The sequence below is a fragment of the Scatophagus argus genome, chromosome 19 (genome assembly GCF_020382885.2).
Source record: "Scatophagus argus isolate fScaArg1 chromosome 19, fScaArg1.pri, whole genome shotgun sequence".
Classification (NCBI taxonomy): Eukaryota; Metazoa; Chordata; class Actinopteri; family Scatophagidae; genus Scatophagus; species Scatophagus argus.
In genome coordinates, this window is record NC_058511.1 from 11577389 (window position 1) to 11590301 (window position 12913).

General features: G+C 41.6%; 1 protein-coding gene across 3 annotated transcripts in view; it reads right to left on the reverse strand.

Annotated features, from left to right (window-relative positions):
- nbas (NBAS subunit of NRZ tethering complex) overlaps positions 1-12913 on the reverse strand; it is a 137921-nt gene that overhangs the window by 87503 nt on the left and 37505 nt on the right. For all 3 annotated transcript variants that reach the window (XM_046373882.1, XM_046373884.1, XM_046373883.1), the window contains 8 exons: positions 9844-10029; positions 7741-7914; positions 7286-7419; positions 4783-4845; positions 2988-3110; positions 2772-2874; positions 2404-2481; positions 2110-2264 (listed from right to left, as the gene is read on the reverse strand). In XM_046373882.1, the coding sequence (XP_046229838.1) occupies positions 2110-2264; positions 2404-2481; positions 2772-2874; positions 2988-3110; positions 4783-4845; positions 7286-7419; positions 7741-7914; positions 9844-10029 (1016 nt within the window). The remainder of the gene's footprint in view (positions 1-2109; positions 2265-2403; positions 2482-2771; positions 2875-2987; positions 3111-4782; positions 4846-7285; positions 7420-7740; positions 7915-9843; positions 10030-12913) is intronic.

The window sequence follows — 12913 nt, forward strand, 5'->3', positions numbered from 1 at the left end:
AAACCAAGCTGTACACCAGCAGCACCTGAAGCAATCATTCTGCTTTTTCCCCCCCTCATCTTCTTCATTTCTGTCATTTCTGCTTCCACCCTCTCCTACAAGGTCCTGCAAGCCGAGTTTTCACAAACACGAGAGAGCCAACCACTGACAGAACAAATCATCCTTTCTTGGCTTAATTCTCACTTCTTTCCATTCTTTCTGCAGAATGGTTGCTGAAATATGTGTGTCTTTTTCACCATGCAGACAAGACATTTTGGCAACTTTCATATCTATCAAGAACATAACTGAAAGCAAATAACTGACTCTGACCTTCAAGTTTCAACAACAAATATAAAGAGGCAGAAAGCTGAACTAAAGCAATAGCACATTCTTTCAAATCTAAGAACATATGTTTGATTGTATTTACTGAATAAAATGTGAATGACGATGAAAACAAAACATGTTTGGCACACTGTATTGAACTTGTCCAGGTCTGATAATGACATGCATGTAGGGAAACCTCCCTGGACCAACTAGGAGCCAGAGTATATCATACTAAACACTAAGAAAATGCTGAAAGCTCAGTATTGATAGTAGGGTTATCTTTTGAAAAAGCAAATAAAATATTACATATGAGCCTAATTTACATTACTGGAAAGTACTCAAGTGTATTTTCAGGAACTGTATAAAAACCTGCATCAATTGATTATTTGGCCTCTTAGGGTTTGTGCAAGTAGCTGTAAAACACTGAAGTTAATATCTCAACCTTGATAGCAAACAGTTGCCTACACACCCAGCAGACAAAGTGTAACATTACCATTCACCTGTGGCTGGATGGAAGTCAAAGACTCACCCTGCTTTTATCTCCGTTTTGGCCTCCACCAACCCCAGAATTTAAATATCTGTGTAGCCTTTAAATGTTCCACAATGTTTACCATCTAGTTGATAACTATGTCAGCTGTCTGGTGCTGTGCAGGTAGTTTACTGTGAGTTTTTACAGCTTTTTTTAAAATCTAAGCCAGCCTGATGCTGACAAAAGGTGTGTGGGCCATAAAACCAAAATAATGAGCTAAAAGATGCTTCATAGAGCTAAGGAGAACATCAGTGTTAGAGCATAATTCTCACACCTTCCTTATTAAATGTAGTCATTTGATCAGTCGTCCATGTAAAGGTACTGATTTAGTGCAGCTTTGAACTTAGATATGAAAACTTTTTCCAGATTTTTAAGGGCCTTATTGTCTGTCTCTGTTGTGTGTACGTGAGCCTCTCCGTCTCTGTGTCTGGAAGGATGGATCTCTTCTGTCTGTCCTGAGTGATGCTTGATGGAAAACTTCAGTAGTTGGAGGGGATTCCCATGTTATTTTAAGAGGAATCTTTTCGTCCTTGTGTAAGCTCGTCCAGCTGCCTCTGACCGCATCCATTCAGGACACAGGATAAAACATCACAGGATAAAATGTGTGCCTGTGGAGCAGTTATTTTAATCTTAAGGACACAGGCAGCCAGTCTGTACGGTCTATTAATTTCAGAGCGACAAGCACATGTTGACACTACTTTCTGTCTCATATCTCAAATTCACATGTGTGCAGCTGCCCACGCACACACAGTGGGAGTGTTACAATGAATGATGTTGTCCAAGTTAGTGGAGGGGGGCCTCTGTATTAGTTACTATAAATGAATGACGACCCAATTACTGTCCCACTTCCCCACTAGGAACAGACGGTAAGGTTAGACATCCACTGGCTCCCCTCTGAGATCTGAAACCAGCAATAGACACACATACAAAGACTTGTACTTGGTATAAACTTCATGTGATGCACCACAGGAGAGTAAATGAAAGCGGCTGCCATTATTTTTTTTCCTGGTCAGTCATGCGAGTTCAACAATATACATCTACTCACAAAGAAATAAATGCTGTTTCTTATACATCAACAGGAAGCAAGGTCAACATCTTATTCAGCACACATGGTCGGAAATTACATCCATCTTATAACTGTAGCTCAACACAACATGTCCAACACATAAAATTAAATGCAATATCAGGCATTGCATCTGAATTAGCCCATTAAATAAGTGAGAACTGGCTAAAGGACAAACATGAAGAGCAGAAAAATACTAAATTTTCCTCCTCACCTGGCGAGGCCCATGCAGGGGTCTGTCAGTGTTGTAGATGAGTTGAAGTACTCCCTGGCTGCAGCCAACACTAATTCCACGCTGTTGTCATAGGCCACCTTCTGAGCATAACCTTTACCCCGGAAAGACAAGCTGACAGGAACATCCTGGCTGACCTGGAATCATTAATATAAAATTTAGAGATCAACAAGTCTTCAGCATCAGAATTTGTTAAGGGTGTTTTAACATTTGGAGACCCCGATGCGCAGTGTGAGTGTAACTCTAATGTAGAATCTCCAGTCATATTTAATATACCTTGGAACAGTGCATGAGCTGCCCTGCCAGGCGTACGTTCTCCACACGGCTGGAGCACAGCAGGGACTCAACAAAGGCCTGCAGAATTCAGGGAGGAGATAATATACAGGACGAGATAGTATTCAAGCGAGTATAAGGTTTAACATTGTTTAATAAATTGCACTGCAGAACTCAGTAGTTCAGGAGGTGGAAACACACAGCTCAGTGTGTGAAAGATATCCCATTCAAGATGCAAATTGCGCATCAGACACTTAACCTGCACCTTAAATTGCACACTTATATTCCACACTTTAGTTCAGTAATTATTCCTGACTAGTTCAGTCATTATTCTGTGTAGTACTTTTGTTTTTGTTGCTGCGGTAAAATACCTGGTGACATGTCTCTGGCCTTAGACAGGTGTAGACATTCTGCTGCATGTCAAGCAGGTCCTGCAGGAGACCTCTCCACACAGTCTCACTCACTGGAGGGTTTCTAGACACACACACACACACACACCAATAAATAATTAGTATATTCATATACTCTTCACAGACATTTGTGTACTGTCTGTGTTCATGCATGAGAGCATCTGTTTAGGTTCATACTTGCGGCCAGTGTGACGACACAGTTTCACCATGAGTTGGTGGGCTTCTTCTTTGCTGTTTTGGCTGTTCTTCACATATGAAATGGGCTTCTGCAGGCCGTGTTTCTCCAGAACCTCTGCCACACTGTCGAGTACAAGCACAGATATGTACACACTAATATAATCATACACACTGACACAAAACCAGGAAAATCAAAGACAAATACAGTTTCAAGTCACATTTATTAACTCTTTTTTTAGGAAAACCAGAAGTCAGGATGATTGGCAGTATTACGTATCACAGTAAGAAAGAAGAAGAAACTGGGGTAAAAGTAAACTTGAAAAATCCAAAAGAGAGTACGGAGGAGAAAGACAGAAGATGTGTACGCTCTAAGCTGTTCATTATTTTGGCAGCAGAAAGTCATTTGCAAACCACAGTGCAGATGGAGAAAGTGTAGAGCGAGACTGAAGAGCAACATGATAAACTGCCAACGAGACAGCACCTCTTTGTAAGCTTGTGTTTGTGTGTGTCCCGAAGCGTGTGGGTGCTGGCAGTCTTATATGACCGAAGGAGAGAGCATGTGCATGTGTGTACATGTATGTGTGTTGTGTGGGATTATCATGGCACCCCCAGTCTCAGCAGGGTCGTGCTGCTACAGATGTTCGCTCTTTCTGCAACTCATTACCATAGTAAACAGGTGCCTGCGTGTGTGTGTGTGTGCAAACGTGAGCAAAAGACAGACAGCAAGTCTTGATATTTACAGCAGTGTGGAAACGTGTACTTGCTTGAGTGTGAATGTGTGTGTGGAAATGTCTGCATGTTCCCTGTGCACATATTAATGTGCCAGCAAGTGGTAGTGGCAGCAGCTGAAAACAGCTTTTATTCTGGAGGCGCTCTGAGAGCAGACACTTCGCATTTACTGCCTGATTCATCTGGGTAAGAGTGTGCGCATGTGTTTGTGTGTGTGTGTGTAAGTGTGAGTCACAATACGCCAGCACAAAATATACATGACCATACTTCCCCTGGCTCCCCCAGGGTGTGTTTGTGCATGGTTGTGTGTGCCTGCATGTAAATATGTGTAGATATTTGTCTGTAAAGGCCCACACTAAGCTCTAACACAAGCTTTCCTGTTGCTGCCTTCTTCTCATCACCATCATCATCATCATCATCATCATCATCTACATTTGCAGTCCCTTCAGGCTCCTACCCTCCCCCTGCCTTCATCCTTATCCTCCTTCCTTCCTCCCTCCCTCCTCATCACTTCTCTGTGTTCGCTAGTTCACCCTGAGGAGAGGGGTAGAGGAGAGCGAATAAGAGAGACAGAAGGAGAGAGAGAGAGAGACATGCAGGTGATTTTAACCTGTAACACAGAAAATGCCTGAGGCTGTTTGAATACCATGGGACATACCACGATCCTTTGATATCAAGCGTATGTGTGTGTGTGTTGACTGCATATCCATGTCTCCTCTCCTTCTTGATACTTTAAATCAGGTCCATAATTGGGAGGAGGGATGTAATAAGCATTGCCGCAAAGTGAACATTTCCCAAGCAATGCAGCACTAATCACCAAAGTGACGAGCTGCTCTCTTCAGCACTTTTGATGCCCTGCTAACAGTTACAGCACAGATGCATGAAGAAACGCACTGAATATCTGTTGTGACCAAAACTCAAAAGCATTCAGTTAAAACTGTTAGAGAAAAGGGAAAAAAAGCAGCAACTCCTCCATCCTTAAGCTCGTATCTGCACACCCAGCTTACCTTGGTGGAGAGGGGAGAAAAGGGGAAAGGCAGCTGAAAAATGAGTTGTACAGACATACCTGAGATGCTTCTCTAGTTTGTCCACCTGGTCATGGAGGGATGCGGTTATGTCCGTATCTGGTCTGCAGGATGATAACACACATGCACAAACAAAGCAGTGGTTATTTCATGTTAATGTCATCAGGGAATGTCAAGAGGTATTTCAAGCAAATAAAGTAGAACATGAAGTATAATAAAGAGTGTGCAAGTGCATGTCTGTGTGCAGTACAGTGTATTCAGTGTACACAGTGTACTGTATATGTGTGGGTGTGTGCATGGCCTACCACTGTGAGGTTGTACTGATTCCCCACTAAAAATAAAACCCCATGATGCTTTGCCTTGAGGCAAAGGATTCTGGGTCAGGCTGGTCTGTCCCCCACCAGAGTACTGACCCTGATGAAACAACCCTCTGTGTGTGTGTGTGTGTGTGTGAGTGCGTGCGTGCGTCAGTGTTTATTTGTGTGCATCAGCGTGCGTGTGTGTGTGTGTTCGTCTGTTTTTATGAACACACCATCTCTCTGTTTTTACACAAAGTCTTGACCTTACAATCCATTTCTCTGCATCCATCTGTTCAACTGCTCCTCCTCCTGATACTCCTCTTTTTAATATCCTTTTCCTCCTTATTTTACTTCTTCCCTCTCTCACCATCTAATCTCCCCTGTCCATTTCTGCATTTTTCACTCTCTAAGGGTGAATGCACATTACATTCTTCTTAGCAGATTAAGACCAAATTAAGCTGTCCCACAATAAAATTCAGAAAATTGGGATGAAACTACTAACTCATGGTTTCTCTCCTAGCTCGCAAATCTGTAATGGTCTACGCTGGGCTGGCAATTTTGGAGCTTAGTCAGAGAGAGTAGTTTGCAGAGAGTCAGAAAAATCACTGTGGGAGAAATGTGAAGTTGAGGACATTCCATAAACACTAGAGCTTTGCAGTATGGCTAATCCAAACACTGCAGGAAGAAACCCTGTCTGTTAAAGTGAAATGCTAAGCATTAAATGCAGTTCTGTACTGATTTAGAAAGAAATTCACATACTTATGTGGTAAGACCCAGTTCACAGTAGTTAACAGCTCAAATGTTAGACTGCAACAGCACTTAATATTCTGGCATTCATGCCTATTTTGACTGAGTAACCGGATCAGCTGTGACTTTAGAAATATAACACAGGATGCATCGAGTTCAGTGATTTAATTTGCATGTGCTTTCACGAATTGAATCAAATCTCTAAAAACATTTTTACCACATCCCCACCTGTTCATGCGTCTATCCCCTCATCATATTTGTCACCTAAAAGCTCTTTACCTATCTGAAAATGAAGCAGAACCTGACTGGGAATTCACATATTCCACCATGCATGTCTATACCTAATGAGTTAGGCTTCTTTCTTTCTTTTCTACAGTTTTGAAGTGTTTTTTTATTGGGACTATTTATTTCCTACAAAGTACTGATGAAAACGGTCAGTATAATAGCATTAGTAATGGCATTACTATATGCATTGGCATTAGCTAGGTGGTCAGCAGTTAGCAGTAGCATTAACAGTAGCTTACACAGCAATTACACAGTGTGGGACAGGAAAGCAGATCAGGAAACAAAGTGCAGACAAAGAGTGAACAACCACAGGGTCTTTATTATTAGCTGAAGAGAAAACTTGTTCAATTTGTCAAAGTTTGAAGAATACTGGTCAAAAGTGGTCCTGCTCCCAAACAGTATCATATTATGTTGTTTCAGCACACTTGTCTCCGCTGTGAGTGTGCAATGGAAATGCGTACAATCACAGCATGGCACAGCTAAGTGAACCATGTGAGCCAGCTGAAAATGGCAATAGAAGCTATCGTTGAAAAGTATGGATGCTTCACTGCAGCCAAATGACAAAACAAAAAAAAAAAATAGCACAAAACAGTAATTCAATTTTCCAATTAAGGTGCACACAGGAAATATAATCCATCTGAAAATGAGTCATTTTCATTCATTTAAACTACTCAGACACCCTGCAGGTCCATTTAATCAACAATTTACTCTTTTGGACTCCTGCTTTTTTTCCCTGTCAGTCTTTTATTATCACTCGCTCTCTTTCAAATTTTCAAATGCACTGCATACTGACACAGCCTCCTGGGAGTCTTAAAGGACAGACCCTCTGCCATATGAAATAAAATGTTTTATAGAAGAGGTGGGGGGGGGGCAGAAAGAGTAGGATACAGGAAATACTGTATAGACTGTAGCTTGGCTAAATGATGGCTCCTTGGAGTGAGAGTTAACCACGAAAGAGAGAGGGAGGAGGAAGGGGAAAAGAAAGGCGAAAAGGGAGGGTGCCAGAGACAGAGGTGGTAGTTAGATTTATCGATAGGTCTTCAGAGAGAGGTGGAAGGAATGAGAGGGGAGGCCCAATGTATCCTTAAGGATGGTGGACTGATTCAGCATCTTTGTATGGTTTACATGATCTAAATAATTCCCAGTGTTTCGGACTGTATGTAAACATGCATGGTTTCATCAGCATGTGCGTGTGTGTATTTGTGTGTCTGACCCATAGCCCCTCTGCGGCAGACACTCCAAGATGTCATAACAAAGGCTGAGCTGGTCATCTCTCTCACAGCTGTAGATGCACTCCAGAGCGACCTCCATCAGCTGGTCGGGGTCCCCGATGATCTTCTGCTGGCACTGATGGAGAGGAGTGTGTGTTAAGTGTGTTTGTGTAAGATGTGTTTGTTTAGTAAGGCATGACTTACTCTTTCAGTACATGCACACTGATGTGTTTCATTCCTTTTAAATACTTGTGTGTATGTGGCACACATTTTCTAATAGCCAGGAGACCTGTCCTTGGCTGTGGCCCTATGGGGTCATAAATATAATGTTTACAGCTCAGGGATAAGACACTGGCCCTGACATGGCACAAACAACCAGAGAAACACAGTCTGAATGTGTGTTATGGCTGGCCAAGTGTGACGTCTTGTGTTTGTGTGTATATGTGAGGATACTTACGTCAGGTTTGGAGTGCTGGAAGACGATGAGGGGCAGGGTGAGGTCTCCCTGGGCCAGGCTGACCAGGTACTCTCTGAGCAGAGATTTAGCCACACCTTCTTCTTGTCCCTCACATCGGTGCAGGAACGGCACCATCCACTGGAAGGTGTCTTTCACATAGCGCTTGGTGCTGGACTGGTGATGAAAAGATATTTACTTTAAACTCCCAACTCCTATTTCCCGTCTTATTCCAAAAATACTAATGGATATTGATTATGTCTATCCAAAAAAAGAAAAAGAAAATAAAAATAAGCACATACCAGGTTCAATTTTTTACTCCCTGCTCTGTATCGAAAAATGTTAGTGAAAAATGGAAATGAAACACTTCTGTCCTGAAGCTCCAGAAATGTTTTGTTAACTTCACATCAGTCTGGGGTGAGTAGACAATGACTCAATATTTATTTTGAGATGAACTCTTCCTTTAAGGTCAGGGCTGCCTTGGCTACTGATTTATCATTGTACATCTTTGAGCAAAATGTATTTTCTTGCATATGTACTACTGTATTGGACCAAAGACATGAACAACTTTTAGCTGTGAATTATTTTTGAAAATGTAGTTTATACAACAGCAGAGGATCTCTTTTAACAAAGCAAGTTTCAGCTCTTTTTTGCACACATGGGAGATTTTTTTTTGATGACTGATTTACTGAAAATAATAACTTGATTTATCAAGAAGGAAATCAATTAAAAAAAAAAACAGTGGGCACAAAAAAAAAAAATCAGATGCACATCTTGTGTATCTTGAGTACTTCCTTGTTCATATATATTTGACAGATCTTTGCGGTTTTAACATTTTTAGAACACTACAAAGTACCTAAATCAGTTTAATTTACACGAAATTGTGCCATGCAATTAAACCTGAACTTGAACTATGGTAGCGAAGGTATGTGGGCTGCACAGCGATTTGTGAGAATGCATGTCAAGTTCGTGCAGGGCTTGGCTTCCACCTTGCAGACAGCTCTAACTCAGGATATACAGATAAGAGAGCATCCATGGGAAAATGAGATTCAAAAAAATATTCAGCTGCTAAATGCAAACTTGCACACCCACACACAAACATTTTACGTTGCTGTACTGTGGCTCGGATAAAGGAAGACATCAGACACCGGCAAAGAGGGAGATTTAATCTAGGCAAGTTTGGTAAACATTCACACATACACGCACATGCACGCACACACACACTTGCATATCACCCAAGGGAGTACCAGTCAAACAGCATGTGTTAGTGCAGTCAACAACATTTCCTGGCTGCATGCCTGTATGGCCGATCCTACTGGCAGTGGTCCTCACAGGCTGAGGCTGGCAGTTATTAGCTACAATTTAGAGGACAGCTCATATTATGTACTCCAAGGGGACTTGTAACTATAGTACCTGCTACAGACCAGCTTTCATAGCTCTCTCGCTGCTGCTGGAGAGATGGAAAGATTGTGTTTCAAACGTCAGGGATTTCAGAGATTAAAAAGAAACTGATTTACTGATCTAACTAATAGTTTGTTTTTGTTCCCTGTTCAAGTTGTATTTAGCTATTCCAGACTATGGAACTTTAAAAATGAAATGTAGCTGCAGGTTGAGCTTTCTTTCTTTTTATCGACAATGGACACCTTGCATGCTGTGAGTCAGACAAAGCAGCATGTTGCAGTGAGCATATTTAAATAGAGGAGAGTGGGATAAGTAATATTTTGTCAGCAGTCTGCATTTTAAAAACAATATCAACATATTCATCTCCAAATGGGATCTGGTCCAACTATGAAATCCTTTTTAACTGTAACTATGTAAAACTATTAGATTACAATAATGACAGTGACATCTCCATGACCGTGTTTTGACAGTGTACAGAGGGACAGTTTCATTTCATTTAGTAGAAAGATGAATACTAATACCTGCATCATTTTGGCTGCGATCATACAACATCAGTACATGCGCACAAGTGAACATCTTGAATTGAATCATACAATGATTTCATGATATGTAGAACACCAAATTCAAACCAGATTTAAACTAAAAATATTCCAGTCAAAATGTGAAATGTAAAAGGTGAAAGAATGAAATCATGGCATCACTTACATTTTTCATTAGCAGGCGGAGCTTGTCAATGTCACTTAGCTGCTGCAAATCTTTAAGCGTCAAACTCAATTCACATGATGTCTCATACACAAGTGTTTCCATGGTGACTAAGTCATCACACAAAAGCTGGAGCCCTGGGATCTGCCGCTCCTTCCCCAGACGCACCAGCGACAGGGCACAGTCCACCTGACGAAATACAGAGAAGGAAAAAGCAACATGAAAAAATGCTCAGTCTAAACAACAAGTATGAAGCATCTACTGTACATCATCAGCCAAACTTATTTCCTCATGAAGTACAATCTATTAAGTGATGAGACCATTCTATACTGGTTCCATGAGGTTAAAATGCTTATCGTAAAGATAGCAAAACTGCTAAATGAGAGATAAACCAGGGTACTGGAGAAAATGAAACTGTGACATGATGATGGCTCTAGATGAAAAGTCAGGTGACCACAAATTTCACAAAGGCCTTGAATGTGTACATGAAAATGCATGGAAACCCATCCATTTAACATTTCACACAACCTGCTAAAGGTGCTAGAGGAAGAGTCAAAGCGATCAAGTCAGAAGCCTTCATCCTCTGGGGAACATAATTTTCCTGTACCCAAGTTACTGCTAATCCATCTTGCAGATGTTGAGATATTACACTCATTATGCGAACACTTTGAATTGCTGGTAGATTAAGGGTTAGGGCATCAACAGAGTCATTAGTCATTCCTCTTCTGGGCACCATGAATATCTCTCGCAAATTAAAAAAAAAAAGTAATTTCACTAAGAATTCAACAATATTAATGTTATGGCAGCGCTAGAGAGGAACTGAGATCAACAAAGTGTATGACCATGACAGTCTGTACAAAACCTAAGAGCAAATACTTGTTGGAATGTGGTCAAACTGTAGTGGACTGAGCAATGCTGCTACCCTAGATCTATGCCACTCGTATGACTAAAAACTAACCCTTCGAAAAAAGTTTTTACTGCTGATTATTTCTGCTGAAAGCTATCTTCAGAGTGGTCTTTCAAACATAATGCCATCTGATTAAAACTCTACAGCATGAAAGACACAACATGGAGACTGTATACTCCGGGACAAAGCAGTATTAAAGTACAACAGATATCATACATTTAAGAAACCTCTAATGTTTAATTTCTGTGACATCTGATGAGTTAACCTTGAGGTTGTCCTTTATAATGCTGTTGCATTACACTCTATTCCCATACACATGCACTTGTCTGTGATACAAAGCAACAGAGACAAGTACATAAACATGCCTTTGTCTCTGTTGCTTTGTATCTTTCCACCTTGTTCCAATCCAGTTAACCAAGTCAAAATAACTTGTCCAGCAGGTGAATGAAGGCATCCGTTTACAGCACAGTGCCACGTCACTGAAAAACTGTTGCTGAGGTCACTGAAGTGAGACATGAACAAATAAACAAAATCCTAACGAATGCAAAACCAAATAATAACTGTCAGTCATTACTAATATCCAATCATTAGCCTTTGGGCAATAAAACAGAAGATTTGGGCTTCCTGCTGCTCTAATCGATAAAATTCCATCCAGAAGAACAACCAATCGATATCCGACCGCCTATACGCTGGCAGCGTGCCCAGCCAATCGATGCTCAGCCACCTGTGGATGCTAGCCAGTCAATAGCAGATGCCGCGGGGCCCTGTAGTGATGATTGCTTTCTCTCCACCTTTTAGAGAAGGAGAGCCCTTCAGCACAATGGTTAGCACTGCATCTTGCACATGCACTCTCATGCACACATACAAGGTTCTCAACCTTGTCATCTTCACCTTGTCTCAACACATTTCTTGCTGAATAAATAATTGTATGCTTTCATTTTTAACATGTACACACACACACACACACACAATGGGAGAAAACCCAAATCACCTTGAGTCAGAGCCTGAGCAATTAGATACAACAAGACAGAGAAGTCTATTGATCTAACTGTGAGTAAAAATCCTCTTCATTCCGCCTCTCCCTCACTCCTTCTCTCTTTCCCCACTCTCCTGAGATCCCCCTGATTCCCCAGCTAACCAGACAATTCAGATGTTAAAATCGCACTTTTTAATTACGACCTCATCTCCATGCCCTACCCTCACCATTCTCTGTACCAGTGTAGCACACTGTGTATCCCCCGCTCTCTCTGTCTCTCTGTGCTCTAAACTCTAGCAGATTTCAGCACCCTTCAGTTTAATTCTCCAACTCAATTTGATCCTTCTTTGTCTGTCCTCTCTTTACCATCACAGCCCTTTTATCAAAAGTTGCTTCTACACTTTCTCTTCATCTCCGCTGCAGTTTTTTTCTTTTTTCTTTCCCTCTTCTCTCTTTCTCCACCTCTTACAAAAAGTCTGCACAGTCACCATGATTGGCCTCCATTTGAACTCTGCCAAGTCTGGCCCTTTGCCCTCCCTCTATGGCTGTCTCCCCCTCTCTGTCTGCTTTACGAAACCACCCTCTCATTTTGTGCCATTTTGTTGCCAACAGTGTTTCGAACAGCTCTTGTTTTTAATATCCTTTATCTCTACCCTTTCACCCCCTTGTAACCTGTGATTTTCTTTCCCACTGACAGCTCTTTCCATGAGATTGCTTTCCCTTTGTACCTTGGCATCTGTTAGTCCTGTCCTCCCCACCTTCTGTGTTTGTAATACGCTCTAACCTAACTAGGGATGTTGCATTGGCCCAGCATTTATCTCATTTATTCTCTCTTTCGGCTGCGCTTCCATTCTCTGCTTTTTCAAACCCATCAGCCTCTTTGAGTCATCTTGTCAATCTTCCCATTCAGCGCCTCGCTTCCTGCAGCTCTGTGACTTGCTTAAAACACTCCAGCTTCCTCTGATGTACCTCCTTTTAATCAAACCCCATTTTCCTCCATTAAAACGCTCTCCCAAGCATAAACACAACCAGATGAGGGATGGGAGGAGGGTGCAAATGAGAGAGAACAAATGAGATGAAAAAGTAAAGCCAGCAGGAAGGAGGAGAAAAAAACTGCAGAAGAGTTGTTCCAGTGTTGTTCTCTGCTGCGTCAACACGGGTGTGAGCGAGGAAAAAAAATGCGTGAAAAA